Source organism: Lynx canadensis, chromosome A2, assembly GCF_007474595.2.
Source record: "Lynx canadensis isolate LIC74 chromosome A2, mLynCan4.pri.v2, whole genome shotgun sequence".
Lineage (NCBI taxonomy): Eukaryota > Metazoa > Chordata > Mammalia > Carnivora > Felidae > Lynx > Lynx canadensis.
The window spans coordinates 12447921-12475272 of record NC_044304.2 but is presented as its reverse complement, the minus strand read 5'-3'; the positions used below and the strand labels follow the sequence as shown (position 1 = coordinate 12475272).

General features: G+C 49.0%; 1 protein-coding gene across 4 annotated transcripts in view; it reads right to left on the bottom strand.

The window, feature by feature from the left end:
- Nucleotides 1-8485: 8485 nt before the first annotated feature.
- NWD1 (NACHT and WD repeat domain containing 1) overlaps nt 8486-27352 on the bottom strand; it is a 70967-nt gene continuing 52100 nt past the window's right edge. For 3 of the 4 annotated variants that reach the window (XM_032591538.1, XM_032591546.1, XM_032591541.1), the window contains 6 exons: nt 25756-25846; nt 20227-20381; nt 18652-18928; nt 15776-16326; nt 12592-12697; nt 9681-11051 (listed from right to left, as the gene is read on the bottom strand). In XM_032591538.1, coding sequence (XP_032447429.1) covers nt 10750-11051; nt 12592-12697; nt 15776-16326; nt 18652-18928; nt 20227-20381; nt 25756-25846 — 1482 coding nt within the window. In that variant the 3' untranslated portion in view covers nt 9681-10749. Of the gene's footprint in view, nt 8721-9680; nt 11052-12591; nt 12698-15775; nt 16327-18651; nt 18929-20226; nt 20382-25755; nt 25847-27352 lie in introns of those variants that run through there. The other variant, XM_032591547.1, reaches the window with a different exon arrangement.

The window sequence follows — 27352 nt, the reverse complement described above, 5'->3', positions numbered from 1 at the left end:
TCTTCAGTTCAAATTTCAGTGTTTGTAAATTAAAATTTTACTGGAACGCGAGCACACCCGCTCGTGTACCTATCATCTGTGGCTACTTTTGCACTACGACAGCAGGGTGAGCAGCTGTGACAGATCCTAAGATGTGCAGGCCCTGATATATTTACTGAAAACTATTAGTGGACCCCTGCTTTATAGGGTTGATGCGACAATGGGGCATGGGCACACAGCACCACAGGGGACCTTGGGAAGTGCATGTTTGCTAATTGGCTATTGATTTAGTTCCACTTCTCTCTTCACTTCTCTAGTCCTGATTCCATCATTTACCCAGTGACCAGTTCAGGAGTCTCTCTCTCTCTTTTTTTTTAATGTTTATTTATTTTTAAGAGAGAGAGAGAGAGAGAGAGCGCGGGGGAAGGGTAGAGACAGGGAGAGACACAGAATCCAAAGCAGGCTGGAGGCTCTGAGCTGTCAGCACAGAGCCTAACTCAGGGCTAGAGCTCACGAACCCCGTGAGATGATGACCTGAGAGGAAGTCAGACGCTTGACGGACTGAGCCACCCAGGTGCCCCCAGTTCAGGAGCCTCTTAACCAGTTTTCCTAGCCCTGGCTCTCAGAACTGGGATCATTCCACAGCTGTTTTCAAACCTCCAACGTCATCCTATTTCTTGTGAGATGGAATCTAAGCACCTATGTGCAGTATTAAAGGCCATAAGAACCTGGCCCTTACAAACCTTTTCTTGCAGAATTTTCTACTCACCCTCTCCCTGTGCAGAACCTCTTGTCAAGGTCAGCCCAACCTGGCTGCTTCCTGGCCCCATGCATCAGCACACGCCATTTCCCTGGTCAGAAGCCCAGTTCTGTCTCTTCAGAAAACACCTATGCACCCTTCAAAACACGACCTGACCCCTCCTCTGTCTTCCCCCTGTCCCCCGTACATCACCTTTTTGTGCTTCACCTCTGACACAAATCCCTGACATGGAGCCACATCTATGAACGTTTATCAAATGAATGAACATTCAATCAATGACCACATGGCATCTCTTTTTTATGTGCGAGGAGGTGCAGGAAAGCCAAGAGTACCTTGGCAGTGAGCCCATCATTTGCCAGGCTCCGTGTCAGGATTAGAATGGTGAACAAAACAGGCGAGGCTTTTGCCTTCACAGAAGGTTCCATCTTTCAGGAAAGATGGGAATCGAATAATCACACACACACACACAAAAGTAGTTTGAACTGTCTCAGGTACTTCAAAAGAGAAGGTACAAGTGTAACAGTTACTATGTTCTAGTTACCGTGGCTGTGTAACAAACCACCCCAAGATTTAGAGGATTGAAATGACCACGTTTATTTGCTCTGCAACCTGCTATTCGGGCAGCTTGGCAGGGAAGGCTCTTCGCTGGCCCCTCCGTGTCAGCCGGGCAGTTGGAAAGCTGAGGCTGGAATCTTCGGAGGGTTTACTCACCCACATGTCTGTCAGTTGCCGCTGGCTGTAGGTGGAGACAGCTGTTGCCAGAAGCACCTACCTGCAGCCCCTACACACACCCTGAGCATCCTGGCAGCTGGGTTCTGAGAACCCTTGTCCCAAGAGGAGCGAGCAAGCCGGGTGGAAGCCATATCACCTTTTCTGACCCGGCCTCAGAAGTCACACAGAATCATTTCCATTGTAGCCATTACAAAGTCCCTCCCAAATTCAAAAGGAAGGCAAACGGACTCCAGAACCTGGGCAGTGGCCAGATTCTGGAATAGGATAGGGGACGGGAAATATTGCCGTGACCATTTTTGGAAAATACTACCTGCCCCCCTGGGGGATTTAACCCAGTCTAGCCCGGAATGAGGAAGACTTCCCGGAGGAGGTGACACTCCAGCTGAGTTCTAACGGGTGTGTGGGCATTTGCCATGAAAGTCAGAAGGAACAGCTGTGTAAGGGCCCCTCGATGGGAAGGAACGTGGTGCACTTGAACTTAGAGAGAGACAGAGACACCGGTGTTGTGGGAGTGCAGAGGAGTCAGGGGGTGGCAGTGAGGGCAGGGAGGGGCAGGATAAGCAGGGCAAGGGCAGCAGAGGCAGAGCACTCGTCCTCATGGGATGAGTTACAAATTTTGGTCTTGGCATCCAGCGCCGGTATAAAGCGCGGTATAAATGGGTTTTATGCAAGCTGCTGCTTGAACAGCTTTGAATTTGGAAGCGAGTGCCCGGGGCGCTCTGCAGGGAAGTGATGGGAGGGAAGCCAGGCAGGGTGCAGGGAGGCTGTTTCATCATTTAGGCAAAGGAGGTTGGTGGCTTAGACCAGGGAGGGGAGCTGTGGAGGTGGAGAGGAGGGGGTGGAAGGAAGCAATATTCAGAAGGTGAGGCAGAGAGACTGTGTGTGGTGCCTGGTAGATGTGGGGGGGGGGGGGGGGGGAGGGGAGGAGGAGGAAGCAAGCCTCCAGGATTCGTGGCTCCCAGCCCAGAAAGGGAGTCAGCTCAGTTTCAGCGCATTCCTGCATGAACGTCGGCTAAGAGGGCCTGAACCCTTTGAGGCCGCCAGATGTCTGGACAGTCATTTTCACACTAACGCCTCCTGGCAACCTATTAGTCACTGTCCTAGAGTACCAACTGCACGTGTGGGTTTTTGACACCCCACGGGGTCCTCACTCTATGCCTCCTCGCCTCCGAGGAGGGTGGGTCTATTCACATTTCAAGGATCACTTTTAGTTTTCCATTCTTTTTACAGATCTCCCTGAGGAAGCCCTCACTCATTTGGAGAACAGGAGACGGCAAGCCAGGTTTTCACGTCGGGTGTTTGTGCGGGCCTGCACGTTTGTATGCAGACAGCCAGCTGACGTCTTCCGTCCACAGACATCTTTTGTTCTTATTTTTATAAAGCGTAAAAAATGCTAAGTTCTGGGGTGCCTGAGTGGCAGTCTGTTAAGCCTCCAACTTCGGCTCAGGTCATGATCTCACAGTCCGTGGGTTCAAGCCCGGCATCGGGCTTTATGCTGACAGTTCAGACCCTGGAGCCTGCTTCCGATTCTGTGTCTCCCTCTCTCTCTGCTCCTCCCCCAGTCTGTCTCTCTCTCTCAAAAGAAATAAACGTTAAAAAAAAAATGCTAACTTTTCTTTGTTGTTCTCATCTGCACAGATTGAATGAAAGCTCTTAACGTTGACAATTGCACTAGACCAACACTAATTTCCTTACCATTTCACAAACTTAATAGCATTATGGTAAGATTCATAGGTAGATCTTTCTTTGGACAGGTTAAAAACCTTTCTTTTGGCAAGGTTAAAAAGACATGATCAAAAGGTAACTATTTTGAATTAATCTAAGCCTTTCCAGATGGCAAACTTCACCACCAAAATCTCCAAAGTCCAGAATCACACGTTGTGGCAGAATTCTAAAATGGGCCTGGAGAGTCTCACCTCTGGTATGTGTACCCCCTCGAATCCCCCATCCTGGAGTGTGGGCAGGACCTGTGAGTATGATGGATGTCACTTCTACAAGTAGGTCACGCCACATGGCAAAGGTGAAGGGATTTTGCAGGTGTGTTTAAGGTCCCCTTGAGTTGATTTTGAGTTCATCAGAAGGGAGAAGATTCTGGGTGGGCGTGCCCTAATCAGGGGCAACCTTTAAAGGACAATCTGGAGGTCAGCGCCTTGAGACAGTGGAAAGATGCTATCCTGTCAGCCTTGAAAGAGGAACCGGGTATGTCGTGAATGCCTATGGACAGAGGCAGCCTCTAGGAGCTGAGGTCCACAGTCCTACAGCGAGGAGCTTAATTCTGCCAACAACCTGAGAGCTGTGAGCCGCTCCATGAGATACCAGCCTGGCTAACACTCGTGAGTGAGCAAAGAAAGAACCCAACCACAATGAGCCTGGCCTCGTAACCCACAGAAACGATGAGGTCATACGTGGCTGTTATTCGCAGCTGCTAAGTTTGTGGTACTTTGTTAGGCAGCCACATATAACTTTTACAACGTGGTCTTGCCAGAAATGCTTACCTTGTGATTCCGATGTGTTACGAAAACAAAATTCAGCTGATTAAACTTAAAGATCAAATTGACTTTATTCAACAATTTAAGAATTGGGCGGTATCCTGTCTAGCAAACAGAAAGGAGCTCCAAGGAGCTGTAAAAATATGGAAGGATTTTATAGACAGAAGGAGGCAAAAAAAAAAAAAAAACCCAAAAAACAAAAAACAGATAATCTTATCTTTCTTTGGGGGATGGAGGGAGTCTATCAAGTGGATTACCTCACTAGTGCTGACCAGGAAATTCCAGACCTACTGGTTAAGATTACAGTCCTGGGAGGGGCTTACAGTGCTATTAAATTAGGTATTAAGTCTTGGTTTGCTGATGTGAGGTTTAGCACAAGTGACTCTATTGTAGGTCTCTTGTTTCTTTTTTATTTTTTTAAGTTTATTTATGTTTTAATTTATTTTTTATTTTTATTTTTTTACATTTATTTATTTTTGAGAGACAGAGAGAGAGAGACAGAGCACAGTGAGGGAGGGGCAGAGAGAGAAGGAGACAGAGAATCCGAAGCAGGCTCCAGGTTCTGAGCTGTCGGCACAGAGCCCATGGCGGGGCTCGAATTCACAAACCGGGAGACCATGACCTGAGCCGAAGTCAGACGCTTAACTGACTGAGCCACCCAGGCGCCCAAGTATTTATTTATTTTGAGAGAGAGAGTGCAGGGGAGGGGCAGAGAGAGAATCCCAAGCAGGGTCTTCACTGTCAGCATGGAGCCCGATGTGGGGCTTGAACCCACGAACCATGAGATCATGACCTGAGCTGAAATCAAGAGTCAGATGATGGGGGCACCTGGACGGCTCAGTCCGCTAAGCACCTGACTCCAGCTCAGGTCACAATCTCGCATTCTGTGGGTTCAAGCCCCCCATCGGGCTCTGTGCTCACAGCTCAGAGTCTGGAGCCTGCTTCGGATTCTATGTCTCCCTCTCTCTCTGCTCCTCTCCCACTCATGCTCTGTCTCTATCTCTCTCTCTCTCAAAAATAAACATTAAAAAAAAGAGAGAGAGTCAGACACTTAATCAACTGAGCCACCCACGCACCCTTGTTTCTTATTTAACATGTATGTCAACGTAGGTTTATCAAGTGTAACTAAGTTACTTGATAGTAGGGGAGGCTGTGCATGTGTTGGGGCAGGGGGTTCATGGGAAATCTCTGTACCTTCCACTCAATTTTCCTGTGAACCTAAAACTGCTTTTTTTAAAAACTTTTTAAAATTTAAGTAGGGGTGCGTAGGTGGCTCAGTCGGTTGAGTGTATGACTCTTGATTTCAGCTCAGGTCATGATCTCATAGTTCATAGGATCAAGTTTGGCTCTGTGCTTACAGTGTGGAGCCTGCTTGAAATTCTCTCTCTCTCCCTGTCTCTCTGCTCCTCCCCTACTGGCATGCATATGCACACACGCTCTCTCTCAAAAATAAATAAAAATGAAAAAGAAGTAAAAAAAAAAATTGTGTAATCTCTATACCTGACATGGGGCTTGAATTCACAACCCTGAGATCGAGAGTTGCTTCTTCTTCCGACTGAGCCAGCCAGGTGCCCCCTAAAACTGCTTTAAAAAGTCTGTTTAAAAAAAAAAAAAAAAAAAGGTTACCCTGAATCGAATCAAGCCCTTAAGACCAGGATCAGCACACTTCTGTAAAGGGCCAGATGGCAAACATTTTTGGCTTTTGGAACCACACATTCTGCGTCACTAATGAAAGCTGCCGCTGGCGATATGTAAATGAATGGGTATGGCCACGTTCCAATAAAACTTTATTTACAAAAATACGTGGCAGGCCTGCAGGCTGATTTACTGACTCCTGCTCTAGAATGTAAGATATTGGAGAGACAAAGCAACCACATGCAACACGTGAACAAATCTTGATTGGGTCCTGGTTTGAAAGAAACCGCCATAGAAGATGTTTTAAGGTTAATTAGGAAAATTAGGATGCCTACGGAAAGATATTTAAGTGACAATTTTTGGGGCACCTGGGTGGCTCATTGGGTTAAGCATCTGACTCTTGCTTTCGGCTCAGGTCATAATCTCACAGTTTTGTGAGTTTGAGCCCTGCATTGGGCTCTGCTTGGGATTCTCTCTCTCTCTCTCTCTCTCTCTGCCCCTAATCTGCTTGCGCTGTCTCTGTCTCTCTCAAAAAAAAAAAAAAAAAAAAAAAAAAAAAAGCAAACAAAACACAATTGTCAGTTTTCATAAGTGTGTGGTTATGTACAAGAATGACTTGATTCCTGAAAGATGTCTCCTGATGTATTTAGGGGGTGAGGTATCTTGACATCACCAGAGCTGAAATGAGGGTGAGACAAGTTCACTCAAGTGCAGGGTCAGATCCCATCTTTTTTTTTTTTTTTTTAAAGATTTAAAAAAATTTTTTAAAGTAATCTCTACACCCAATGTGAGGCTCGAACTCACAACCCCAAGATCAAGAGTCCCATGCTCCACCGACTGAGCCAGCCAGGTGCCCCAATCCCATCTTTAATTTAAAATGTTGATATTTTGTTCATCATGCATTTTTTATCCATGTTGATTTTAAAAATACAGTAATAAAATATTCTTCGATGGCTGAGGTTTTTGGCGCGCCCTGAAACCTTGTGCCTCACTGTCCTCACCCCATTCCTGGCCCTTGCTTTGAAGTGGTTTAGCAGAAGACTGACAGCACTAGGAGAGTTGTTCAATCGTGATGGTGAACCAATGTGTGTTCATTGTCCTCATATTACAACTTGGCTATAGGCTGGAACATTTTCACGCTAAGCGAATGAATAAAAAGTCTGTAGACTTTTAAAATAAAGTCAAAGTTAAAAATGGGGGCGCCTGGGTAGCTCTGTGGGTTAAGCGGTTGGCTCTTGCTAGCCGCTCGGGTCACGTTCTTGTGGTTGTGAGATTGAGCCCTGGGTCAGGCTCCACGTGTGGAGCCTGCTTGGGATTCTCTCTCCCCAACCCCTACTCTGTCCCTACCAAGCTCATGCTCTCTCTCTCTGTCTCAAAAATAAATTTTAAAAGACCCTGAACGTATAGATACAGAAAACAGATTTGCGGTTACCAGAGGCAGGGGACAGGGATGGTGGGGAAAATGGGCAAAGGTGGTCAAAGCTTATAAACTTCCAGGTGTAAGATAAATAAATTCTGGAGATGTAATGTCAGCGTGGTGACTGTAATTAATATTGTACGGTATGTTTGAAAGTTGCTAAGAGAATAGATCTCAAAAGTCCTCAGCACATGGGGCACCTGGCTGGCTCAGCTGGTAGACATTGCGACTCTTGATATCAGGGTTGTGAGTTCGAGTCCCACATTGGGTGTAGAGAGAACTTAAATACATCTTTAAAAAATGTTTTTAATGTTTATTTATTTTTTTAAAAGAGAGACAGAATGTGAGTGGGGAAGGGGCAGAGAGTGAGGGAGACAGAATCTGAAGCAGGCACCAGGCTCTGAGCTGTCAGCACAGAGCTCGACATGGGGCTCAAACTCATGAACCATGAGATCCTGGCCTGAGCCAAAGTCGGACGATCAACCAACTGAGCCACCCAGGCACCCCTAAATCTTTTAAAAATAATAAAATAAAATCTTTTTTAAAAGGTTCTCATCACAAGAAAAAAAACGTGTAACTATGTGTAGGGCTGGATGCTAACTAAATTTATTTTGCAACACGCAAATATCGAATCATTATGTCATACACCGGAAACTGATAGAGCGTTATGTTAATTACATCTCAATTTAAAAAATTTTTTTAACGTTTATTTATTTTTGAGACAGAGAGAGACAGAGCATGAACGGGGGAGGGTCAGAGAGAGAGGGAGACACAGAATCTGAAACAGGCTCCAGGCTCTGAGCAGTCAGCACAGAGACTGACGCGGGGCTCGAACTCACGGACAGTGAGATCGTGACCCGAGCCGAAGTCGGACGCTTAACCGACTGAGCCACCCAGGTGCCCCTACATCTCAATTTTTAAAAGTCCTTGGAATTTAATATAAATTAATTCCTGTTGCAAGTACGTTCCAATCATCTTAGGACAGTCCAATTTTTTTTTCAACTGTCCAGGAGGAATTGTGTATTAAAAAAATATTTTTAAGTTTATTTATTTATTTTGAGAGAGAGAAAGGCAGGGAGGGGCAGAGAGACAGGGAGAGAGAGAGAGAATCCCAAACAGGCTCCACACTGTCAGCACAGAGCCTGACTCGGGCTCGAATCCATGAGCCGTGAGATCATGACCTGAGCCGAAACCAAGAGTCAGACGCTTAACCGACTGAGCCACCCAGGCACCTCAAGGGGTAATTGTTCAAGGCGCGACCCTTCTCTCTCAAAAGTATCCCAGTTTGGGTGCAATGTTACATGGTACTGCTTAGCGTAAGACAGCAAAGTGGGGCTTTCAGCCTGCCTCCGCCCTGGCGGGGGCATCTCTCACAAATCACACCTCCTTAAAGCACAGGGCTTGCCAAACATTCATAGCAACCAGACTCTCTCAAATGAAAGTTCACTGCAAAAACTCCCAATAGTACAACAATTCAGAGTAGCATTTTATTGGTAAAATTTCTCTTCTATGTTCAAATCAGTATTTACGTAAAAACAATGGATTCTCACTGAGGCCGTCGAGATGGGCGCACACATTTAAAACCGTACGTTGTAGCTGAAATCTCCACTCTGTCACGACATCCACTTTATTTCTGCGTTGGGTGAAACCCCTGATCCACAGAGGAGTGGCCACGAGTCGCTGTCTTTTCAAGGCCTCCCCTCAAAATCTTGGTTAAAGGAAGACGGCAGGAGAATCCTAAGTTAGTTATCTCTGCTACCTTAAAAGCTGCTTCCTAACCCAGCTGAACAGGCATCTTTAAATTACGGTTTAAAATATGTTTTAAAAATGGGATTTGATACTCATATCCGCGCAAATGCCAAAGCCCTTTTGGGAACCCTAGTTTGGGAAACTACTGAATAAGACAGTCAGTAGGGTCACATGTAGCTTAAAAGCCCCTGTTTCTAAGGTTGCTTGTTCTGAAACTGTCTGGAATCCGACAGAGGGGAGAGGCTATGACAGGTTTGTTATTTTCATGCCGGCTTGACTCACGAAGCCGGCTCCTGAACTAGAGACACATGGGCTAAATGTGCCTGTAGCTGTAAATTTGAGCCAATCGTTACCTTTTTTTTTTTTTTAATTTACATCCTAATTAGTTAGCATATGGTGCAACAATGATTTCAGGAGTAGATTCCTTAGTGCCCCTGACCCATTTAGCCCATCTCCCCCCAACCCCTCTAGTAACCCTCAGTTTGTTCTCCATATTTCAGTCTCTTCTGTTTTGTCCCCCTCCCTGTTTTTATATATTTTTGCTTCCCTTATATTCATCTGTTTTATATCTTAAAGTCCTCATATGAGCGAAGTCATATGATTTTTGTCTTTGACTAATTTCACCCAGCATAATACCCTCCAGTTCCAACCACGTAGTTGCAAATGGCAAGATTTCATTCTTTTTGACTGCCGAGTAATACTCCATTGTATAGACATACCACATCTTCTTTATCCATTCATCCATCAATGGACATGTGGGCTCTTTCCATACTTTGGCTACTGCTGATAGTGCTGCTCTAAACATGGGGGTGCATGTGTCCCTTCGAAACAGCACACCTGTATCCCGTGGATAAATGCCTAGTAGTGCAATTGCTGGGTCGTAGAGTAGTTCTATTTTTAGTTTTTTGAGGAACCTCCATACTGTTTTCCAGAGTGGCCGCACCAGCTTGCATTCCCATCAGTCGCTAACTTTTAAGAATGGGGAAAATGTGACATGAAAGTCTGGGTTTCTGGCTTTGTTTACAACAACAGGAAGCTGGCACCAATGAGCGGCTTTCCCCGCGGCCATTCTGGGGTAGAGTCAGGGTGCCCATGCCCGCCCCAGGCAGAGAACATGTCCTCCACACGTCCCCACGGTCTCTATCACTCTCTGCTGCTCACCCGGGTGCCTGGCCATCATCTAGATTATCCACTGGCCCCCGTGGGCATTTGAGTGTGTCACCTGTGGTACAGATGGTCACGCTTCTGAGACTAAAATTGGAGTGAGGTGACTCAACAGGACTGGGACGGGAAAGCTCCTGGCTCTCTTCTCTCAGAGCCCCTGCACCCCAGGCTTGAGAGTTTGAGCAAATCACAGCTACCTGCCAAGGCTCGGTTTCCTTGTCTGTGAAATGGATGCAGAAACTCCTACCCTCCCTGGAGTGTGGGCTGTGATAAGGATCAGACAATAGCACCTGATGCTTTATAAATTAACGATAAAGCTCTGTGGTCCACCTCTGTGGTTTGGTGAATTTTACACCCAGCCATCCTCCCTTTGCCCTGTACCACCCCCCAGTTTCCCTCCCGGGCACAGTCCCTCCCGTTCTCAGGCAACATGCTTGGGCCGTATTGACTCCATCCCCAGCCCCGGTGGACACTGGGTCAGGCTGGCCAATCACAGCACTGCATTCACCCAGAGATAGGTGCATGAGCCCACTGGGGCCAATCGAATCGGGGCCAGCACTTCGGTTCAGACTGCTGGCAAAGGGAAGGTCTCTTTTCTACTGAACTTGGCCGTCATGTTGCTAACCTGGGGGTGGCGGGTTCCTGGGGGAACCCCGCCAACAAGCAGGAGAGCAGAGTGGAAAGATGGTGAGAAACAGGGTCTGAGTCATATAATCTGGGGCTTTGGGTCCGGATAGACATCAACACGTACATTCTCTTTGCTTCAACCGGACTGAAGGGGGGCTAAGTCACTGGCGTCTCATGCCTCCATGGCGGAGGGGGTTCTACACGAGCAGGCAGACTTGTGAGCGTTTGTTCGATTTGCATGCATTTCCCTGGGCACTTGCTGATCTCGAGTCCTGGGGGACTCCTGCGACAGCCGCCGCTTCGTCTCTCTGCCTGGATTTGACCTTCCACACTGCCTTCTTGAAGTTCTTGAGAGGGTCCTGCTGCGAGGCTCTTGACGAAGGGTCCTGGAAACGCTCCCGGATGAGATAGCCGTGTCTCGTGGGGGCGATGAAGCCATTGGAAGTTGGGATGATTCTGTTCACCACAGCGTGGACAAACTGGACAGCCAGCAGGGTGCCTTTTCGGGTGGGGGTGGGGGGGACAGCAGGGCACACATGAGACCGTGGGGGCCACAGAGATCCAATCTCACACATGTGAGAGTTGGCTGCGCGGGTCACATCCTTGCTATGCCTCTTACTAGCTTAGGCACGACGACGTCTAAACTCTCGGGAGTCCCCCCCGCCTCACGGGCGATGTGGGAATGAGAGCCGAACCTGCCTGCTGAGGAGAATTCTAAGGTTCCAAGATGTTAAGTGTGTCAGGTGTATCGGTCTCAGCCCAGAGCGAGCTCGGTAAAGGTTATTATTGGAGGAGGAGGAGAAAGAGAGGTTGTGCACCTGCCCGGGCTGGGCTTTGAAGGCCGCAATCCGCAGACCGCAGCGCCCGAGCCATCCGTAACTTTTTTAACCTGCAGATCTTTGCCACAAGCATTAAGCTACGCTACATCGGATTGCAGTGTATTTGATTACAATGTATTCCAGTCGACCTGATACCCATTCACCCACCCACGCGCTTTGTGACCTTGGGCAAATCTCTTAACCCCCCTGAACTTCAGCTTCATCAGTTGTTACGTGGGGGGGGGGGGGGAGGGAGGGGGAGATAACGGCACGGATGCCCTGCCCAGGGTCAGAAGGGTTCCTTTCTCTATAGGAGATCACGTAGGAGGGCGACAAAGGCAGACGAGCGTCACTGTGTGACCATGGGCAGTCACCTCACCTCTCAGAGCCTCAATTTTTGCTCTGTAGAATGAGGTGGCTGCCAAGGGAATTCAATGGCCCGGGAACAGGACCCCGTACACAAGAAGCGTAACTCTCATTAATATGCCTTTAGGGTAATACTGACCACACCGAGAGCTGGGAGGTTTGCAAGGTGGCTGGTCTTAAGCAAGCTGGCCCCTATCGTTTAGGGGGCCTGGGGCAAGAGAATGAATCAGGGCCCGCATCCTATAAGGTCCAATGTGTAAATGTTGGAAATCTAGACAATAAACTATTCAGTGAACTATGCTCTGTCCTCCTACATTGATGGATGTGTCTTCGGAACCACCTGGAAGGTCATGTTGTGTTGAGAATTCTCAGGGTCCTCAGTTCCATACTGGAAAGTCATGGTGTGCGAGAGTCCCCCACTCTTTGTGGCTTGGCCCCTCCTCTTCCCTCACTCAGCTTTATCCTACAGTCCTCACACATATGCACGTGAACCACCTACCCAGCTCATGCACCCAGACTCCAGGCTCATCACCCATGGCCACCCCTCAAGTCCCGGGGTGTTCACACTAGGGGCACAGTCCACCCTCAGAAGGATGGACCCGGAGAAGAGGGCTGCCCAGGCCCTAAAGAGGGCACCTCCCAGGTGGGGAGAATGTTCCAGGTATCCAGAGCACGGGTCTAAAAAAAGGAGGTGTAGCTCTGGGGGGGCCTGTCCCCAGACCCACAGACACCTCTGTAAGCAGAGGGACCCAGCTAGAGGAGACCAGAGCAGAGCCCTGTAGTGCCCAGAGCCCAGAACAAGGCATTCCTCACCAGATCTAAGCTCGGTCTTGCCGTCAAAGCAAAATGACTCACCATCCAGCACACTCCAGACGATTATGGAGCGATCCTTCAAGCCCGCATACACGTACTTGTCATCCTTGGAGAAGCAGACACACTGGACTCCTCTACAGTAAGAATTCTGTTGAAAAAGACAAGGTGATCTTGGAGCGCCTGGGTGGCTCAGTCAGTTAAGCATCTGACTTCAGCTCAGGTCACAATCACAGTTTGTGAGTTCAAGTCCCACATGCTGAGAGGCTAGAGCTTGCCTCAGATTCTGTGTCTCCCTCTGTCTCTGTCCCTCCCCGGCTCATGCTCTGTCTCTGTCAAAAATAAAACATTAAAAAAAAAAAAAAAAAAAAGACAAGGTGATCTGGATTTCAAACTGAGAGTCACCTAGGAGACCTACCCCAAGGCATCTGCGTAGGAAGCCAGGCTTGTAAGCCCCTCATGCGGGTCGGATCCAATGAAACCCTGGAGAGATCGTAGGACCGATATTCCCAGGACCAAAACACATCTTCATAGGGATGGGATTGAGAGCTTTACAGGCATTTTGCATTGGAGAGCAGGAATTATCCGTTTTAATTTCTTTTTTTTTAATGTTTTATTTATTTTTGAGAGAGAGACAGACAGAATACGAGTGGGGGAGGGGCAGAGAGAGAGGGAGACGGAATCCATGAAGCAGGCTCCAGGCTCTGAGCTGCCAGCATAGAGCCCGACGTGGGGCTCGAACCTGTGAACCACGAGATCATGACCTGAGCCCAAGTTGGACACTTAACCGACTGAGCCACCCAGGGCGTCCCTATTAGTTTTAACTTAAGTGACCCCAACTATACAAGCATTAACTATAGTGGTATTTTTTTTATGTGTATTTTTGAAAGAGAGAGAGAGAGAGAGAGAGAGAGAGAGAGCGTGCGCAAGTGGGGGAGGGGCAGAGAGAGATGGGCACAGAGGATATGAAGCAGGCTCTGTGCTGACAGCAGAGAGACTGATGTGGGGCTTGAACCCATGAACGATGAGATCATGACCTGAGCTGGAGTTGGATGCTCAGCTGACTGAGCCACCCAGGCGCCCCAGCTACAATGGTCTTTAATTAAATGCTATATGCTAAATGCAGCATGGCATCCTAGAGCCTAGAACGGAAAAGGGAAATCCGTTGAAAAATGTACGATCCCAGTCAGGTTGGTAGCTTAGTTAACAGCACCGTCCCCATGGTAACTCATTAGTTGTGACTAACGTACTCTAGTCGCATAAGAGGTCGACATCGGGGAAGCCAGGTGAGGAGTGTGTACAGGAGGACCTTTGTACGATCTTTACAACTCTATAGACCTAAAACCATTCCAAGATGAAGCTCGTGGGACCGAGCCCTGTGATGGCTCCACGTGGAGCCTGCTTAAGAGTCTCTCTCTGTCTCTGCCTCTCCCCTCTCCCTCTCTCTCTCAAATTAAAAAAAAAAAAGGGGCGCCTGGGTGGCTCAGTCGGTTAAGCGTCCGACTTTGGCTCAGGTCACGATCTCGCGGTCTGTGAGTTCGAGCCCCGCGTCGGGCTCTGGGCTGATGGCTCAGAGCCTGGAGCCTGCTTCCGATTCTGTGTCTCCCTCTCTCTCTGCCCCTCCCCCGTTCATTCTGTGTCTCTCTCTGTCTCAAAAATAAATAAACGTTAAAAAAAAATTAAAAAAAATTAGAAAAAGGAAAAAAGAAAGAGCTAGGTGTATTTAACTGCTGGGGTGATATTTTCCACTCAACAAGATGAAAGGTTACTTACAGCCCAGCCTTATAGTGGCTTCCTAAAAATAAATGTCAGATGGGATGGGAGCTTTTTTTTTTTTTAATGTTTATTTATTTTTTTGAGAAAGAGACAAAGCGCGTGGAGGGGAGGGTCAGAGAGAGAGGGACAGAATCTGAAGCAGGCTGCAGGCTCTGAGCCGTCAGCACGGAGCCCGACACGGGGCTCGAACCCACGAGATCATGACCTGAGTTGAACTAACTGAGCCAGGACAAAAGCCTTTTAAGATGAAACTATACGTACTGTCTCTCTTAGTTACAAGATCATCTTCCTATGTTTATGAATAGTTTTTATATCTTACAACCAAAGGTCTGGCCTTCGTTCCCCATTTGAAAGACTGGAAAAGTAACACCAACCTTATGAGATTGTTGTAGGGATTACACTATAGAAGGATATTCTAATATGCATTTTCATATAGTATATAATATGAATATATGAATATATTTATTGCAGCTCTTAATTCTTTTGATACAAAAAACTAGAATAGCTCCTTACGAGGTGGGCAGTATGGACTCTAAGACACTTCATACGTTAGGGAGTCAGTTGCCAGTTTCCCTCTTCAGACCTTCACAGCTGCTGTTCCTTCTGCCAAGAATGCTGTTCCGCCAGGCTCATTTGACTTTCTTAAATAGCAGCCTCTACCCCCTTTACCTTGTCCTATTTTTCCTCAAAGCTCTTCTTACACACTAGCCCTTTCCCACAAACATTTGTCGAGCCTTGAGGACATGTCAGGAGCTCTCCTAGGGATGGGGGCCACCTCCATAAGCAAAACACAAAAGCCCTCACCTCTGTGAGCTCTCACAGAACTCACACTGTCTCCCCTCTTGAGAACATGGCTCCGAGAGGCGGGACGGCGTGGCCTCTGGCCACACCTAGAAATCAAAACTCTTGGGCACAAGAATGGCTATCAGGATTAGGGTAAGGAGGGTGAGGCCGGGGTGTGCCGTGCAGGATCTGATCTTTATTTAAAACGATATCTTGGGGCATCTGGGTGGCTCAGTCGGTTGAGCATCCGACTTCGGCTCAGGGCATGATCTTGCAGTTTGCGAGTTCAAGCCCTGCATCGGGCTCTCTGCTGTCAGCGCAGAGCCCGCTTCGGATCCTCTGTCTACCTCTTTCTCTGCCCCTCCCCTATTCACGCTCTCTCTCTCTCTCCCTCAAAAATAAAAAAAAATGTTTTAACAGATTTCGTTCTCTTGCGTATCTTTTGCATTTGTTTCGATTTTTGTAAACACTGCCTTAAAATAGTGTCTCTCTTGATTGCCGAGTTTCGGGGCAGCCCCTTAAGCTCTGCTCCCGAGGTGAGTGTCTCTCACGGGCCCCACCCTGCTCCCGACCCTGGGTGATGGCACACGGTATGCACTTAATACAGGACACCTGTCATCAGCTTTCTAACGCCGGGACCTAGCCTGCATGAGGTGTGTGGGCCACGCACCGTGTAGCTCGTCTCGAATCTCCACTTGCAGGCCTGCAGGTCCCAGAGGCACAGCAGGGCTTCCTCGGATCCGCTGACCGCCAGCTGCTCCTTGTGGCTGACCTGCACACAGGTGACCCGGCTCCCGTGGGCCTCCAGAGGGAACACTTTGGAATTCGCACACTCGTAAAGGAAGAGCTCACCGTCGGTCATGCCGTAGATCACACGGTAGTCAGCCAGGACGGCCACGCTGGAGATGGTCTCGGGCAGCTGGGTGTAGAAGGTGTATGTTGGCCCATCGACAACCGGACAGGGATCCCCGGGGCTGATGTCCAGCACCAGGATGATGCTGTCATAGGCGATGGCCAGGCGCTCCTCTCCTTGACTAAGGGCCATGCAGTTGATGGCTTTCCGGGCCTCGGGAGGGGGGATGCACATCACGTCCTGTCTGGAATTCAGGGGGAACACCAGGACGACCCCCGAAACGAGGCCAGTGAAAAGGAGATTGGCCTGCTGGGCCACCTCCAGACATCTGACCTCACTGGAGGCATCCAGGACGTCCTGCTCCTCACCTGCCACGGAGAGAAGGTCGCATCAGGAACAGCTCAGAGGAACGGGCTCGCTCCACAGATTGTTAAGGATTTTGAAAACCACTTTCATTATCCGTATTCCCCCCCACCCTGGTTAACACTTTCTGATGACTTCCTGCTCCCCATCGGGACAAACGGACACGCGGACACACATGAGCGAGCTCTCATCCCAGATGTTTCCTTTACAAACGTCTGTAAAGGGCTGGAGAGTGAATTTTTTTTTGCCTTGCAGGCTGTATGCTCTTAACCCTTAACCTCTTAACCCTGAGGTTGAAGCCCCCCAACATGCCGCACGCAGGCAGTGTGTGTCCGATCTGGCCCGCGGGCCCCAGTTTGCGGGCTTGTATCTCATTTCCCATCGTGCCCCCTAGCTTCGTGTCGGGCTCCGCCCCACAACTAGTGAGCAAGGGCCTCAAGCACGGTCACCTCGTCTGTCCTGCTCACTGCCAACCGCAGAGCCCGGCCCTGTGGCCAGCACTAACCAAACATCTGCCAAATCCATGAATGCAGGAGGCCAAGAGTGAATCTCTTTTCTCATATTATCGTTAAAGAGGGATTTCTGTACCTCCATCCGCCCCCATGGAGATCACAGCAGACACAGTTGGTGACGTGTCCAGACTCCCTTTACGGGCCAGGGCACCCAGACCCTAGGCTGCTCACTGCCCTCAGGTGAAGGGAGCCCCTCATCTCAAAATGCTTAGGGGGTTCCCCCACCACCCAGAACGGCCTGTAGCCAGTGACTGCCTGATGTGGGGATATAAAACACTAGCAGTTGGGGCGCCTAGGTGGCTCAGTCGGTTAAGCTACAGACTTCGGCTCAGGTCACGATCTCGCGGTTCCTGGGTTCGAGCCCTGCATCGGGCTCTGTGCTGAAAGCTTGGAGCCTGGAGCCTGCTTCGGATTCTGAGTCTCTCTCTCTGCCCCTCCCCCACTTGTGCTCTGTTTCTCAAAAATAAATAAACATTAAAAAAAAAAAAACCAACATGACTAGGGGCGCCTGGGTGGCTCAGTCAGTTGAGCGGCTGACATCGGCTCAGGTCATGATCTCGAGGTTTGTGGGTTCGAGCCCTGCGTCGGGCTCTGTACTGACAGCTCAGAGCCTGGAGCCTGTTTCAGATTCTGTGTCTCCCTCTCTCTGACCCTCCCCTGTTCATGCTCTGTCTCTCTGTCTCAAAAATAAATAAACATTAAAAAAAAAAAAACCACGACTAGGGGTGCCTGGGTGGCTCAGTCGGTTGAACGTCCGACTTCAGCTCAGGTCATGATCTCGCGGTTCGTGAGTTCGAGCGCCGCGTCGGGCTCTGTGCTGAAAGCTTGGAGCCTGGAGCCTGCTTCGGATTCTGAGTCTCTCTCTCTGCCCCTCCCCCACTTGTGCTCTGTTTCTCAAAAATAAATAAACATTAAAAAATAAATAAATAAAAAGACGAGACCTCTTGCTTCTGAGGTGCAGTTTACAGTCTAGGTCCTCCCCCACCTGCTCGCTCAGCCCTCCCCCTGCCCCTGCCTGCTCTGATCACCCCTGCTTAGGTTTCTCCCGGGAGCTCCCCTCAACATACCCCTTGTGCAAACTTCCCCATCATGTGCCCTGCTTCCGGGAAACCCAAACGAAACCAGGGATTGACAACCAGATGGTCAATTACCCACATGCTGGAAATTTATCACATCAAGTCCTGATTTTTATTAGCCACTGTCAACCTGACTACAGTTATGGGGGTGCTATGGACTGAATGTGTCCCTTCAACGTTTATTTATTTTTGAGACCGAGAGAGACAGAGCACGAACGGGGGAGGGTCAGAGAGAGAAGGAGACACAGAATGTGAAACAGGCTCCAAGCTCTGAGCCGTCAGCACAGAGCCCGACGCGAGGCTCGAACTCATGGACCGCGAGATCGTGACCTGAGCCGAAGTTGGACGTTCAACCGACTGAGCCACCCAGGCGCCCCTGAATGTGTCCCTTCAAATTTGCGTGTTGAAACCCCAGCCCATAATGTGATGGCGTTGGCCAGGAGGCTTTGTGAGGTGATTTGGCCATGACAGCAGAGCCCCCACAATGGGATAAGTGCCCTTATACAGGGGACAAGAGGGCTTGCACTCCTGTGAGGACCTAATGAGAAAGTGGCCATCTGCAACCAGACACGGATCCGCCAGTGCCTTGGCCTTGGCCTTCCCAGCCTCCAGAACCGTGAGAAGTAAACGTCTGTCGTTTAAAACGCCCAGTCTCTGGTGTCTGGTTAAAAGAACCCAAGCAGTCCCGGACAGGATCTTTGGTTCTTACCCACACAAATGGCCGTGCTTGTATCTTACAAACCTTCTGCTAAGTCCCAAATGGTGACTTTGTTCTTGTCCCCAATCTTGGGGAAGTAAACGTAGCTTCCATCATGTGATACCGCAGCGAGGCCAGTGCGATCCAGAAACGGGGTAGAGGCCCTCGGCTGCTGCACAGACGTGAGATCCCAGACTTTGAAAGACGAGGACTGCTGGGAAGCAGATGCCACCAAGGCCCCACCCCAGACCAACAGGCTCACGGGGGCCCCGACGCCTTCCAGAACATCCAGCAGGGTCCCCTGCTCCGACAGACTCCACACCTGAGGATGGACAGCAGAGGGCCAAAGCTGACTTCTTCCTTACGCTGTCATAGCTAAGAAATATGCATGAACCCATTTGTCCACCTCTGGTGAATTCTCAGGCTGCAGTTCAAGGGCCTTCTCCACCCCCTCAAACCTCCCCACCCCTCACCGAGCCACTACCACAGCAGTTCTCAAAGTGTGGTCCAGGGAACCCCTGGAGGGTACCGCCAGGCATTTTCAGGAGGGCTTGCAAACACAAAACTGTTTTCATCATAATTCAAGATGCCATTTGCCTTTTCTACTCTCTTCCTCTCACAAAGGAGCGGTGGAGGTTTCCAGAAGCTATGGGACATGAGATGTCACACCAGATCAGAGAATGCAGAATCAAGTACGAGAAGCCAACGGTCTCCTATTGAGCCAGACACGAAAGAGATTCGTCAAAATGCGCAACCACGCCACTCTTCTCGTGAGTTTTGTCTGTTTCAGAAACTACAGGATTTTCGTAAAAGTGTGTTATTACATTGACACGTAATGTTCATGAATCAACAGAGAAGTATTTTTGGATGTCCTCGCTGCTAATTTTTAATATGGTAATTACCATCAGGGACCAAATGCAACGCGGGATCCTAGACTGGATCCCAGAATAAAGAAAAAGAGGACATTTGTGGGAAAGCTGGTGAAACTACAGAAGAATTTGCAGATCGGTTAATAACAGTATTATCCCAATATAAATGTTTCAGTTTTGATAAAGGGCCCGGGGGGACATGAGATGGTAACATCGAGGCAAGCAGGGTGTAGACGAGATAAATATGTATATATGGGGACTCCTTGTACATTCTTGGCAACTCTTCTGTACCTCCTAAAACTATTCCCCAAATAAATCATTTGTTAAGAATATGTAAATCCAATATATAAATCTATAAATCAAACTGATATAACCCACTTATTGAGAATCTTTGGGATCCTTGATAACCTTTAAGAATGTAAGGAGGTCCTAAGGCCAGAACGTTGGAGAACTGCTACTTTAGTATGTGCTTTTCCCACCAGAGTGAGAACTTTGAGCTCGGTGGGAATTTTCTGCCATTTCCTCCCAACCCTTCTCCACTCTGAAGGCCAAAATCCTCCCCGTTTTTTTCAGGTTCCGTGGGAATGCTATCCCCTTCCTGGGTCTCAGGGGATCCCTCCCCCACATCTTCCCAGTGACCTGCTCTGTTTCGCCTGCACTAGTTTCTGTGAATCTCTGTATTTTGAAGCCAAAAGACCTCTCAAGAATTATACTTTTCCATTCCAGACGCGGAGTGAGGATGACCTCTGACCTGAATGAGTGCGTCCCGGGACCCAGTGACAATCAGATTGTTCTCAGGACCAAAACTGGCTGTCTCCACGGTGTCCTCGTGTTCAAGGTCGGTGGCCATGAATCGATGAAACCCCTGTGAGTTTGCCAAGAAAATCCGGACGGATCTTCCAAACCCTGAAAGGGCAGGGATGGGATTATCCCTTTCATTCCTGGAGGAGCTTGACAGGAGTTCAGTTTAGTCAACAAAGATTTTTTTGAGCACCGACTACTTGGCTGTGGAACCAACACGGTGGCGAACAAGAGAGACATGGCCCGTGCCATCACATAGCCTAGAGTTGTCAGGTGCAGGGGTGGGAGGTGGGGGGTGGGGGCGGCAGCTGAAAACAGTGATCAATAACCTTGCAGAAAACAGCAAAGTTATTTATTATCGCAAGACTATGAGTTTCCAGAGGGCTGGGACCGCCTGTTGGGGCTGGTATCCCAGAACCCAGCACAAAGCTGGACATAAGGTAGATATGTTTTGAAGACGGAGGGAAGGAAGGGAGGGAGGAAGGGGGTAGGGAGGAGGATAGGAAGGACAGGAAAATAGTTGGAATCTGCGATGAGGGCAATGAAGTCAAGGGGACTGGCTGCCATGAGAAAAAAATGACACAGAGACACACGTGGCAGACAAGGCATGAAGGGGGAGACCAGAGAAATGTGGCCACAAGTCAAAGAATCACAAGGCAGAAACTAGAAGGGGCAAAAAAGGGTTCTTCTCTGGAGGCTTTGGAGGGACCATGACCCTGCCCACATTTTTTTTTTTTTTTGAGTAATTTTTTAAAGTTTATTTACTTATTTATAGAGACAGAGAGGGGGAGAGAGACAGAGCATGAGCAGGGGAGGGGTAGAGACAGGGAGAGAGAGAGAATCCCAAGCAGGCTTCCCACTATCAGCACAGAGCCCAATGCGGGACTCAAACCCACGAACCGTGAGATCATGACCTGAGCCGAAACTAAGAGTCAGACGCTTAACTGACTGAGCCAGCCAAGCGCCCCTGCCCACATCTTGATTTTGGACTTTTGGCCTCTAGAATTGTGAGGAAAGAGATTTCTATTGTTTTGAGCCACCACACTTATGTGGTAGTTTGTTACAGCAACCACAGGACCTTTGAGCGGACATCTGAGAAGGTGGCAGGCCCTGGAAGGGTGGGAACAGCCTGGGATGACCAGGAGGTAGGAAAGGCCTGCGTGTGTGTCTCAGGGGCAGCACAGAGGCCAGTGTGGGTGGAGCAGAGTGAAGGAGGGGGAGGGGAGGGAGGGAGAGCCTTGCTAGATTTAACACAAAACAAAACAAAACAAAACAAAACAAAACACCCAAGAGGACAATGCCATTGAATTAGAATTTCAGATAAACAGTGAAATTGCTATTATTAGCAGTAGTAGATCCCAAATATTACGTGGGGTATATTTATACTGAAAAGTTGATTTGTTGTTTATCTGAAGTTTCACTGGGCGTTCTATATTTTACCCGGTGTTCCAAATACGGGTTGGGTGAAGTGTTTTGTTAAGAGGGCCCCTGGCAGTGCAGGAAAGAGGTCCCCAAGGCCAGATCATGCAGGCTGGGACGTGGTGGGGGCAGGGGGGATGGTGTGGGACTCTTGTGCTATGCACCTGGCCTGCACCAGCCCAGTTTAGACTCCTGGAAACGCCTGAGTCAAGTCAGCTGGGGGCTGGCCGTCCATCTGATTGCCTCTCCAGGCCCTCCATGCAATTGTTTTATTGAACTACACTTGAACCTGAGGCTCACACAGAAGGACGTTATGGGAAACGGATCGAGTGCATCAGGATATCTGCTGTCCAAGGATATTTGCATCCCATTCGTGTGCAGGAAAGGGTTAACTCAGCAGGCCTGGGTGTCCCTGTTCTGCACGTGAATGGTTTGGCCCTTGCCAGGCTCCTGAGAGGTGCCCTCTAAGCCCTTAGAATGTCCTCCTTGATAAAAGTGTCCTTGTGGGGCCCCCGGGTGGCTCAGTCAGTTAAGTGTCCAGTTTCGGCTCAGGTCATGATCTCACCGTTTGTGAGTTCGAGCCCCACGTCGGGCTCTCTGCTGTCAGCATGGAGCCCGCTTTGGATCTTCTGTCCCCCTCCGTCTCTGCCCTTCCCCCCCCCCGCCCTTCCCCCACTCGCGCTCTCTCTCCCTATCTCTCAAAAATAAATAAGCATTAAAAAAAAGTATCCTGAAAAAAAAAAAACAAAACAAAAAAAAAATTAAAAAAAAAAAAAAAGTATCCTGGTTTTACTTGAGGCCTTGGGCCACACGGGATGGCCAACGCTCACGTGTGTTTGGCAGTGGGAGCTTTGGGACAGGCGGTATCAGCTTGACCTCGGAGGGGTGTTGGGAGACTCAGGTCAGCCGGGCAGGTGATCAGCTGTGTCTCCATAATCAACCCCCGGTAAAAATCCTGGACGCCAAGGCTGGTTGAGCTCCCCCGGTCGGTGCTGTTGTCACACACGGTCGCTGACAGAAGTAAGCGCTGTCCACGTGACTCCACGGGGAGGGGACACCTGGAAGCTTGGGCCTGGTGTCTTCTGAACTCAGCCCCACACACCTCTACCCTTTGCTGATCTTAATCCAAGGGACCCCCTGAACCACAATTCCATTTCTGACACTGGAAAGAAATCCGTGCCTGATCTTAGCTAAGTTGGGATTGGGCTACCTCTTCTAGAGCAACAGGTGGGTTCCCAAAGCTGTGGATGGGGAAACCGCTCAGGCTTCTCCTCATTGGCCGCTGGAAAGAGCCACACGTGAAACCCGCTGTAACAGGTTTCTGGGGCACTGGGGTCTTCAGTGCCCTTGACCTCAGTCCTGATTTCAGTCTGTGCCTGTACCCTTTGTTCGTCTTTCTTCTCACGTGCCTGTTTCCCATGCTGCCTTTCGCGCATACTTGTGCCACCTAAGATTCTTTTGGAAACTGGATGGTGGAAGATGTGCAGGAGCCATCACCACGAGCCGCATGTGGCTCTTCATGTGGCTGGTCCAAGTCGAGATGAGCTGTTGGTGTAGAACACGTGCCAGGTTGCATAACCTTCGCGCGAGAACTTTGTCATTTATTTTTTTTTTAGTTTGGTTATTTTTGAGAGAGAAAGACAGAGCGCGAGCGGGGGAGGGGCAGAGAGAGAGGGAGACACAGAATCCGAAGCAGGCTCCGGGCTCCCAGCTGTCAGCACGGAGCCCAGCATGGGGCTCGAACTCACGAACCTGGAGATGGTGACCTGAGCCAAAGTTGGACGCTTAAACGACTGTGAAAAATACCGTTAAGAATTTTTTTTTTTAAATTTTTTTTTTCAACGTTTATTTATTTTTGGGACAGAGAGAGACAGAGCATGAACGGGGGAGGGGCAGAGAGAGAGAGGGAGACACAGAATCGGAAACAGGCTCCAGGCTCTGAGCCATCAGCCCAGAGCCTGACACGGGGCTCGAACTCCCGGACCGCGAGATCGTGACCTGGCTGAAGTCGGACGCTCAACCGACTGCGCCACCCAGGCGCCCCAAGAATTTTTATGTCAATTTCATGTTAAATTTTTAGAGTGTATTGGGTTAAATAAGATATATTATTCACATGAATGACACCTGTGTCTTTTTGCCTTTTTAAATAGGGTCATGCCAGGGCACCTGGGCGGCTCAGTTGGTTAAGCGTATGACTTCGGCTCAGGTCATGATCTCACTGTTTGTGAGTTCAAGCCCCGCGTCGGGCTCTGTGCTGACGGCTCAGAGCCCGGAGCCCGCTTCGGATTCTGTGTCTCCCTCTCTCTCTGCCCCTCCCCTGCTCATGCTCTGTCTCTCTCTCTCTCTCAATAATAAATAAACGTTTACAAAATTAAAATAGGGTCATGAGAACATTCAGTTATGAATGTGACTCACATTTGTGGCTTGCATTACTGGACAGCACTGGTCTACAGTTCCTCTGACCCCTTACAAAAATCAGGGCTGATTTTAGGGCAATGAAATTACCCTGTCTGAGGTTATAACGGTGGATGTACGCCATTACACATTTGTCCAAATCCATAGAAGGCACGACAGCCAGAATGACAGTAATGTAAACTACAGACTTTGGGGGATGATGATGTGTCAATGCAGGTTCATCGATTGTAGCAAATGCACCCCTCCAGTGGGGGGTGTTGATATTGGAGGAGGCTGCATGAGAGTACGGAGTAGGGGGGGATATAGGGGTTCTGTGGGAAATCTCTGTACTTTCTGCTCAACCTGGCTGTGAACCCAAATCCGATCTTTATTTTTTTTTTAAGTTCATTTTTTTTTTTTTTATTTTGAGAAGGGAAAGAGGGGCAGAGAGAGAGAGAGAGAGAGAGAGAGGGAGAGAGAGAATCATAGGCAGGCTCCGTGCTGTCAGTGCACAGCCCAATGTGGGGCTAGATCCCATGAACCATGAGATCAAGACCTGAGCCGAAATCGAGAATTGGATGCTCAACTAACTGAGCTACCCCATGCACCCTATGATATGTTTTTTTTTTAATATTTATTTATTTAAGCAATCTCTACATCCAACATGGGGTTCGAACTCACCACCGCTGAGATTAAGAGTCATACACTCCTCCGACTGGGCCAGCCAGGCATCCCCCAAACTGACCTTTAAACAAAATAGTCTTTTTGGGGGCACCTGGGAGGCTCAGTCAGTTGAGCGTATGACTTTGGCTCCGGTCATGATCTCGCAGTTCGTGAGTTTAAGCCTCACATCGCCGCCTCAGATCCTCTGTCCCCCCTCTCTCTGTCCCTCCCCCACTTGTGCCCTCTCGAAAATAAATAACCGTTAAAAGAAAAAGAGAGAAAGAAAAAATAGTCTTTTTTTTTTCTTTAATTGGGCTGCAGATTGTCTGTTGGTCACCTCCTAGGAAGCCTTCCCTGTTTCAGACAGAAGAAGAAAACTCTATCACCCACTCCCATGACCCCTGATTCTTGTCTGGTTATAGCACCAACCACACTTTTTTGTGGCTACCTTACTGTAGGGGTTGCATTGCCTGGCTCCTCCCTGGGAGCACCCCATCCTCTCATGCAGCACTCCTTAATCCCTGTGACTGGCGGGGATAAGCACCCTCATCTCAAATGAACCAGAAGCACAGAAAGGTTAGTTTTACCCCGAACAGGGAAAGCTGCAGCCTGGGGGCCAAAACTGGCCTGGCATCTATTTCTGTGTGACCCGTGAGGTCAGGATAGTTTTTACGATTTTAAATCGTTGAAAAAATAAATAAATATAAGACTACTATTTTGTGACATGTGAAAAGGATACAAAATCCAAATTTGGGCATCCATCAACAGTCTTAGTGGCACACAGCCAGCCCCACTTGAAATATCATCTGTGGAGGCTTTCACGTTACAGGTGCAACAGGGACCACTGGGTCTGCGGCCTTTCAGAAAAGGTTTTGCCGGCCACAGGTCTTGAATGGCCCCCCTCGCTCCAAACCCCTGTCTACTTCCAACCAAATCCAGAGTTGCACCCCCCCCCCCCGCCAGCTCCCTGTCACCATGGCTCCGAATAAGAGTTAGACACTACCTGCAGCGAGAAGGGACTCGTCTTCAGAGACTACCAGGAACCGCACAGCTTCCGGAAGCTTCTCCAGCAGGCTGTCTCCTTCGGGGGAAATCTGTGCAAAGTCAAGGATGCCCATCAAGCATTTCCACAGGGTTAAGAGTCCAGGGTCAAGAGTTTGAATGCAAGGCTCTGTCACTCACCAGCTTCCAAGAAAATTCCTTAGCCCTTGGGTACCTCAGTTTCCTCATCTATTAAATGGGCGATGATACAGGACAACCACATAGGACCATCATGGGCTAAGAATCGTGCAGAATGGTTCCCTCCCCAACCTGCACATAGTCAGCCCTCCCAACGTGGTAGCTCTTATTATTACCATTGATACTGTTTTTGTAACTAGCTCAGGCACCCTGAGAACATTCCGGCACTTGTTTCCTGCCCCCAGAGGAGCTCTGGAGATCTCAAATAAGATGGAAACTCCCATTCCCAAGTTGCAGGACTGATTCTGTTCAGATCGAAGAGGATGGTTCTTTCCTTAATCCTGCAGCCCCAATTCAGCTACGGATTATTTTTTTAATTTAAATTTTAGTTAGTTAATATACGGTGCAATATTGGCTTCTCAACTACTGATCTTTGAGCATCTGACAGCCACCAGGCCGAGAGCCAAAAACTTTACATTCATTACCTCGGGGAGGGGCACAGACAGGACGCCTCGGGGGCCAAGAAAAGTGAGTTGTTGGCACTAATCCAAGCCAATGTTTAAAAAAATATATTTGTTCACCTTCATGTAGTGGGGGTGGGAGAAATGAATTTCCTCATGGCTCTCATTGTTGATTTTTTTAACTGCTGATTGAAAAAAAAATGTTTCTTTTAAAACTTAGAGAGTTAAACAATACTGTATAAGATGGGGGGAAGGGGCGCCTGGGTGGCGCAGTCGGTTAAGCGTCCGACTTCAGCCAGGTCACGATCTCGCGGTCCGTGAGTTCGAGCCCCGCGTCAGGCTCTGGGCTGATGGCTCAGAGCCTGGAGCCTGTTTCCGATTCTGTGTCTCCCTCTCTCTCTGCCCCTCCCCCGTTCATGCTCTGTCTCTCTCTGTCCCCAAAATAAATAAACGTTGAAAAAAAAAAAAAAGATGGGGGGAAAAAAGAAGTATCCAGAGCACATCAGGAACACCTCTCCACCTTTCCTGCCATTGTCCCTTCACCCCAGAAGGGGCTATTGTCTACTTTGTGAGCACCTGCTTGCACAGGTGAGCATTTACATGACCATCCTTTTTTGCACCATCCGTCATAGATACTCTTCTGCAAGTTTGCTTTTACTTAATGCGTCTGGGGCAGCGGTTCTCAAAGGGTGGGAGGGCGATTTTGTGCCACCCTCGCCGGCCAAGAGCTGGCAATGCCTCGAGACATTTTTGTCAGGATCGAGTGCCAACAATTACCCACATTGGCCGGCCCCCAGGAGACACCAAGAGAGGTTTCCTGAAACGCGCAGAGTTGCAAATCCCTAGAATTAAGAAGCCAAATGTCATTTATTAAAAGATCAAAGGTAGGGGCGCCCGGGTGGCTCAAGTCGGTGAAGCGTCTGACTTCGGCTCAGGTCACGGTCTCGCGGTGCGTGGGTT